General features: G+C 52.3%; 1 protein-coding gene and 1 long non-coding RNA gene across 4 annotated transcripts in view; both read left to right on the top strand.

The window, feature by feature from the left end:
- The window catches only part of APOE (apolipoprotein E), a 10240-nt gene extending 9900 nt beyond the window's left edge, over positions 1 to 340 (top strand). For all 3 annotated transcript variants that reach the window (XM_010852584.1, XM_010852583.1, XM_010852582.1), the window contains exon 5: positions 1 to 340. In XM_010852584.1, the coding sequence (XP_010850886.1) occupies positions 1 to 199 (199 nt within the window). In that variant the 3' untranslated portion in view covers positions 200 to 340.
- Positions 341 to 4400: 4060 nt separating this feature from the next.
- On the top strand, positions 4401 to 7020 carry LOC104997683. Its single transcript, XR_826353.1, has 2 exons — positions 4401 to 4709; positions 6762 to 7020. It is a non-coding gene; the product is annotated as an uncharacterized LOC104997683 (long non-coding RNA).
- Positions 7021 to 7653: the final 633 nt, after the last annotated feature.

Raw genomic sequence — 7653 nt, forward strand, 5'->3', positions numbered from 1 at the left:
GCAGCTAGAGGAGGTACACGCCAAGGTCGAGGAGCAGGGCAACCAGATGCGCCTGCAGGCCGAGGCATTCCAGGCCCGCCTCAGGAGCTGGTTCGAGCCCCTGGTGGAAGACATGCAGCGCCAGTGGGCTGGGCTGGTGGAGAAGGTGCAGTTGGCTCTGCACCCCAGCCCCACCTCTCCGCCCAGTGAGAATCATTGAGCGCCCGGGCATCGCCCTGGGGGGCCCCCCTACTCCCACCCCGAGTCTCTGGTGCCCCCAGCCTGCAGGAGGCCCTGCCGCTGCCCCAGCTGTCCTCCTGGTGGGCCCTAGCTTAATAAAGATTTCTCAAGCTTCATGGCAGCTGCTGGGCGTCCGTGTATGATTTGTCACAGCTCAAGCCTCAGTTTCACATTTTTTCCCCTTGCTGACTACACAGCGCACTGTCCTGCCCCTTGAGCCTGTGTGTACCTGTTTTCTTTGTGTCTCTTTCCTTCTGTCCCCTTTTAGAGTTGCCCGGTGACTTAGTGGTAAAGAAGCCATCTGCAGTGCAGGAGACTCAAGAGACATGGGTTTGATCCCTGGGTGGGGAAGATCCCCTGGAGAAGGGAATGGTAACCCACTCCAGTATTCTTACCTGGAGAACCCCATAGACAGAGAAGCCTGGCGCAGGCTATGGTCCATAGGAAGTGACTTAGCACTCACGCAAGCCCCCTTTTAAGTCTTTCCCGTTTTCCTCCATCTCTACTCACAACTGCTCACTCTCTTCCTTAATTCTCACCGATTTGTTGCTGAGACAAAGTTCTGGAACAAATCCACCAGTGGGTTAAACCCTTCAGTTGCCCCTGACTATTCTGGGCAAAAAGAGCAACCTCACTGAGCCTCGTATGGCCTGGCTTCACAATATCTGCCTCGTGACTCAAAAGACTTCAGACCACTTCTGTGAATATTGAGCCATTTTCTGGACTTGCCTGGTGGTCCAGCAGTAAAGAATCCGCCTCCCAAAGTAGGGGACACCGGTTCCATCCCTGGTTGGGCAGCTAAGATCCCACATGGGCTACTGAGCCTGCATGCTCTGGAGCCCTTCTGCCAGAACAAAGATCCAGTGTAGCTAAAAATGAAAAAAATTTTTCAATCTAGCCATTTTCAGGTTTTTTTTGTCCCCCCACTCTTATTCTCCCTCCTGCCTGATCTGATTCTTCCTCCTTCCTGCCTCTGTCTCTGTTTTTCTGTCTTCCACTTTTCCTCCATCTTTTCACTCTCTGGTTTCTCTTGCCCGTGTGTGTGTGTGTGTGTGTGTGTGTGTGTGTACGTGCACACGCGCTCAGTCATGTCCGACTCTGTGACTCCAAGGACTGTAGCCCACCAGACTCCTCTATCCATGGAATTTTCCAGGCAAGAATATTGAAGTGGGTTGTCATTTCCTCTTGCAAGGGATCTTCCCTACTTAGGAATCAAACCTGCGACTCTTGTTTTTCCCGCATTGACAGGCAGATTCTGTACCACTGTACCACCTGGGAAGCCCTCTCTTGCCCCTGGTGTGACATTTCTTTCTTCCCTTATCTGGGTTTGCCCTCGCCACGATTTTGTTGCACATAGACCCTCTGCCTTTCACCCCTTCCTCTTGTTCCTTCTCTCCTCCAAGCGGGTGGTTGGCATCTCGTCTACCCTGACAAGCCTACTGGGTGCTGGATGCAGACTGCAGAGAGAGGCACACTGAGGGTCTGCAACACGCCCCTGCTGTTTAGGGCTGGAGGAGCCGGTTGGAAATTACACTCAGAGAAGCTTGGCTGGAGCCTGGAGGTGCCAACGCTGTCCTCTCCCACGCCCTTAATTCTCCGAGGAGGGGAGTAGGATTCCCCACCACAGGGGACAGGCCAGGACTTGTATCTCCCAGGCTGACCTCTGCCTGCTTTGGCTCCAACACACTGCACTCCACTCCGAGTTTTCCCTGGAGTTGCCTTGTTTGTCCTGATGGAGTCAAGCCCCTCCCCGCCACCAGATGCTTCACCCTTGGGACTGAGTGGGGGTGGGGGGGTTTCTGGGGACTCAGAGGCAGGGGGCCTAGTCCCACCCACGTTTCCTGTTCACTCCGCTGACTCACTCACTGTGCGTCCAGGGACTGGGGCCGAGCCCCCTCAGCCTGTTTCCCCAGATGTCAATGAGAGCAGGGGCATCAGCCATATTGTCCACTTGAAGACCTGAATCTTGAATTCTCCCTAATGAATCCAGCTAAGCACAGAGGGTGTCCCGCCTCACCGCAGCATCCCCCTCAAGGAGGCTGATGGGGCTGCTGTGGGGGTGGAGGCTGACCCCAGCAGGAATCCAGAGGGACAGCCTGAATCCGGGAAGGGGAGGGAAATGCTGAGGGACAAAGAAGGGGAGGACCCTTAGCCTCTCACTGAGCCACTGAATGTTCTTGGCTGCGCCTCAGTTGCCCCATGTGTAAACAGAAACTCGGATAGCCGAGGTGAGGATGAGGCAGGCAGACTGCAGTGGTTGGTGCTCGCGGGATGGGGTGGGGAGCAGGGGCATTTGGGTGGACATGTGGGGAGCACTGGGGGCTCAGAGAGGAAGCAGATGGGGCCCCCCGACAGGGATTGGCAGCACAGAGCTGGCCAGAGGGCTGTTGCAATCCTGCCACGGCAGTGTCTGTGCCTCGCTTTCACAACTACCCCACTTCGCCCCAAGGCTGACACGTGGGTGTGGGGGCACGAGGCCAGCCAACCTGGAGTCTGGGGCCAGGGCCACCCTCTCCCAGCTGCCAGGGTTCACTGGCAGTCAAAGACAGCTGGGCGGAAGAGGGGGGACGCCTTGGACGGGAGCCCCGGGGTAGGGGATTGATGTAGTGGAAGGGAAGGGGGTGGTGCTTGTCTTCTGAGTAGCCCAGAGGGTGCATAAGGGCAGATGGAGTGTTTACAGGGGCCCTGGAGGCTTGGACAGCCGGGGAACAGAGAGAAGGGAGTTCCTGGTGGATCTCTTGGAGGGGCACACATCGGGAGTCTTGCAGCTGAGGTTTTGTACCTTTGACAGGTTGCAAAGACCTCTCTCTAGAGAATTCCCTGGCGGGCCAGCGGTTAGGACTCCATGCTTTCACTGCCATGGCCCTGGGTGCAATCCCTGGTTGGGAACTAAGATCCTGCAATGCGTGGCAAAAAAATAAAGACCTCTCTCCAAAAAACACTGGGGGCATTGAAATTAAAATCCCAGAGGAGCATCCAGGGAAGTTTGGGGGAGTCTCCCAGATGCAAAAAGATGGGGGAATAGGAAGGCTAGTCTGAAAGTGACATTGGATGTGATAAAGGTGCAGGTGTGTGGCGGCAGACTGTAGGACCCCAGACCCTGGGAGGAAGAGTCATTTTAGCTGAAGAGGCTGGCTAAGAAGGGAGAGGGGATGGTAGAGATGGCCTGGGGACACAGTGTGAATTGACTTAGTGAGTTGGGTCTGTCGGTTTTTTTAATAATTATTTATTATTTGGTTGTGCCAGGTCTTTCAGTTGCAGCATGTGGGATCTAGTTCCCTGACCAGGCATCGAACCCAGGCCCCCTGCACTAGGAGCACGGAGTCTTAGCCAGTGGACCCCCAGGAAAGTCCTAAGTTAGTGAGTTATTGAGTGTTACTGAGAGAACCCACTCCCCGCCCCCGCCCCCGCCCACCCAAGGCTGGGAGGAGAGACCCCTGAGGGCAGATGACCACAGAGAGAGGGGGAAGGCTGTCCCCTGGGTTGGGAAGGGACTATAGCAGCTTGAGGTCCCTACCAGTCAGGGAAATTTAGAGGCGCAGGTGCTGAACAACAAAATGCTTTGGGCCTGAGGCTTCAGGCTTGTGCCCTACTTGATCCCACCACCACCAAGGAGGGGTGGAAGTGGAGGAGGTGGGTGGGTACAGGGAGGCAGATGGTCAGGTGAGGGCTTAAGGGAAGGGAGACTCACCTGACCCCCACCCCCTACCCCTCCACACCCCCAGCATCAATAAGGCCCCATGCTCTCCTCAGTGCCCAGAAAGGAACCTTCAGAGTGCCCCTCCGGACCCACCCCACCACAAAGCTCGTTCTGTCCCTCTTGGTCGTATTGGTGGCTCTCTTCATGGTTTGGGGCGGTAAAAGTGGAATGGGACACTGAGAATTTGAGATTTGGAAGACTGAAGCTAGCACGGGCCCCGGCACAGGCTTAGAGGACCCTTGAGAGCTCTGGGGCCCATTCTGTGCCCTGGATCTCATATTCTCCACCAAGTGCCCCCGCATCTCCACCCGCCTTGGGCGGGTCTCAGGGCTCTCTAAAGGTTGGTCCAGTGGATGGCAATCTGCCCAGAGGAGCACTAGCAACTGATTATGTAATCACTCTAGATCCTTCAGGATTGGCTAGTTTGCTTTTACCACGCCTAGAAAGAGCGGGGAACGAGTCTAGTGCTGAGAGTAAGGCAATTACCAGCATGGTAAAAACGATCTGGTCGCTCTGGTACCCTCCGCTGCATTCTAATGCCACGACACCCAGAACCACAGTCAAGGATCTCCTTTCCCATCCCTGGAATCTCATCCTAAAGGGCTCCCGTTATGGAAATGTTTGCACCCTTGCTCCTCTTCTGGGCACTGCCAGCCCCAGCCCAGGTGGCCCCAGGCCCTAGCAAATTCCTTCCCATCATCAGAGGAGTAACGTGGTTTGGTCAAGTCGTGAAGACAACACAGCGAGTCGTTAGCACCGTCGAACACAGAGAAGTTCTTCTGAAGGCCACGTAAGGATCCTTCCCAGGGCAAGGGAGGACTGGGGTGTATAGATTCAGAGACTGGGAGGTGGCAAAGTCCCTGTGGCCACACAGTTGGTTCTCAGATCGCAAGGTGCTCAGACCTGGGGGACTGGTTCCCTGATGCCTACCCAGTCATACTGCAGAGATGGTCCTGGAGGATGGTGAAAAAGCCCAAGCCGAAGGGGCAGGCGGACATAGGTCCACAGGCTGGCAAAGACTCAGTACGCCCTGTGTAATCATGAGCTTCATTTTTCATGGGATGACTCATCACCATGCAGGTGGTAGATCTTACTACATTTTGAACGGATAACGAAGAGGGATTTGAAAGAGGGCATGGGCTAGAAACCAGAAAAGACTGACACAATCCCCAGTCTCCACGTCTCAGCTTTGATGTCCCTTCCTTCAGGAAGCCCTCCTTGAAGCCCTCCAGGAAGCCTTCCCAGGTTGGGTCAAGCACCTCCATCCCAGCCCTGTCCACTCTGGGTCATCACTGTGTGGGGATGGGTCTGTCCCACGCCCCACTGAACTCTGAGACCCGGGGGCAGGGACAGGGCTTCATCACCACTGTGGACCCAGGCATAGCCTAGCACAGGACTAGGTATGGTACAAAGATTTAATATTTGGTGAAACGAATACGGTAAATCAGGGAGAAAAAAAAATCTAAAGTAATATATCATTTTTACAACCCCCCCTGAGGCAGATGCTGTCATGCTCCTATTATAAGAGAAAGAAACTGAGGCCCAGAAGGCTAAAGTCACTTGCTAGACACCACAAAGCCCAAAGTGCATAGAGATGGGATTTGAACCTAGGTGGGGCTTCTAGGAGCTATGTTCTACTCTGACTTCCTTCCCCAAGTCACCTTGCCTATCATATCAGCTGCAATTAAGCACACACACCTGACCCCAGCCTCACTAGCATCATATCCAGCATGTTAAAATGTGCACATGTCCTGATTTTTTGTTTTAATGTATTTATTTTTGGTTGTGCTGGGTCTTCATTGCTGCGAGCGGGCTTTCTCTAGTTGAAGTAAGCAGGGGCTACTCTTTCTTGCGGTATATGGGCTCCTCATTGCGATGGCTTCCCTTGTTGCGGAGCATGGGCTCTGGGTGCACCGGCTTCAGTAGTTGTGGCACATGTGCTTAGCTGCTCCGAGACAGGTGGAATCTTCCCAGACCAGGGATCGAACCCGTGTTCCCTTCATTGGCAGGCAGATTCTTAACTACTGTACCAACAAAGAAGTCCCCCATATCCTTTATTAGATCGAATTCCTATGAGGAGTTGCACTGGTCTTGCCTAGCTGGTATATGGGTATATCCTGTAGCGATTTCATAAAAAAATTACTTTTAACTTGGTTTATTTATTTAGCATTTTGGAATCAATCAAATGATTTCCCAAGCACTTTCCTAAATCCCCAGAAATCTCTCACATTAAAGACTCAGAAGACACACAGGGGGACTTCCCTAGTGGCCCAGTGGCTGGGACTCTGCACTCCCAATATGGAAAACCAGGGTTCAATCTCCAGTCAGGGAACTAGATCCCACATGCCGCAACTAAGACCTGATGCAGCCAAATAAATAAATACATAAATATTTTTTAAAGATGAGTACACAACTGAATCCCTTTGCTGCATACCTGAAACTAACATATTGTAAACAACCATACTTCTATTAAAAAAAAAAACAACTTTTTTTATACTGAGTAGGAAAAAGGATGAATGAAGCCACTCTGAAAAGCAGTTTAGCAATTCCTCATAAAGTAGATAGTTATTGTACATCAGTTGAAAAAAAAAAATCACCTTGGGAAATTTTTTTTTTTTGGTCCGAGGTTTAATGAAAATATTTCAGCACAGCAGAAAACTTCAAACAGCTCTAAATTCATCCCAACTGTAGCCTGCTGAGTGACCTGCAGTTTGGACAGACTGCCAAACTCCAAGAGCTTCAGGGTTTTCTTAGAGTCAGGATCTACTTCAGCGATTTCCTAGTCCAGGGCTGAGACCTCAGGCACGTAATTCTCTCTCCCCTCTCCTGCCTTCTCCTGCAGCTGAATGGAGACACCCCTCACCGGGCCTCTCTGAATCCGATTCATCAGATGTGCAACACGACCTTTGATCTTGTTGCTGAACTTCCTGCCAGAATCAGGGCTATCTCCTGGCCTATACGCTTGTTGGTGTGGAAGTTGCTGCCCAGGCTGGTGTAGACTTCTTGGTAATGACCAGGGGCTGCCTTCTTCACGGTTTTGGTGAAATCTTGGCCCACGTTGGTGGGTCCTTGGTAAAAGTGGGAGTTTAAAAAAAAAAAAACAAAAAACCCTGTTGTTCATTATATGTGGAGGCTTCCTTGGCGGCTCAGTAGTAAAGACTCTGCCTGCAATGCAAGAGATCCAGGTTCGATCCCTGGTTTGAGAAGATCCCCTGGAGGAGGAAATGGCAACCTACTCTCCTCTGGGAAATCCCCTGGACAGAGGAGCCGGTGGGCTGCAGGCCACGGGGTTGCAGAGAGTCTGACACAACTGCACAGGCACACATCGCACGCACATTATATGAAAGTTATCATGAGAGTAGATCCTGAGAGTTCTCCTCACGAGAAATTTTTTTTTTGCATTTAATTTTGAATCTATATGAAATGTGGGTGTTTAGTAATCTTTACATGAGGTATGTAAGTCAAATCATTATGCCGTACAACTTAGACAGTATTGTATGTCCAGTTTCAGTTCAGTTCAGTCGCTCAGTCGTGTCCAACTCTTTGAGACCCCATGAATCGCAGCACACCAGGCCTCCCTGTCCATCACCAACTCCCGGAGTTCACTCAGACTCACGTCCATCGAGTCGGTGATGCCATCCAGCCATCTCATCCTCTGTCATCCCCTTCTCCTCCGGCCCCCAATCCCTCCCAGCATCAGAGTCTTTTCCAATGAGTCAACTCTTCGCATGAGG

Source organism: Bison bison, unplaced genomic scaffold (genome assembly GCF_000754665.1).
Source record: "Bison bison bison isolate TAMUID 2011002044 unplaced genomic scaffold, Bison_UMD1.0 scf7180017864313, whole genome shotgun sequence".
Classification (NCBI taxonomy): Eukaryota; Metazoa; Chordata; class Mammalia; order Artiodactyla; family Bovidae; genus Bison; species Bison bison.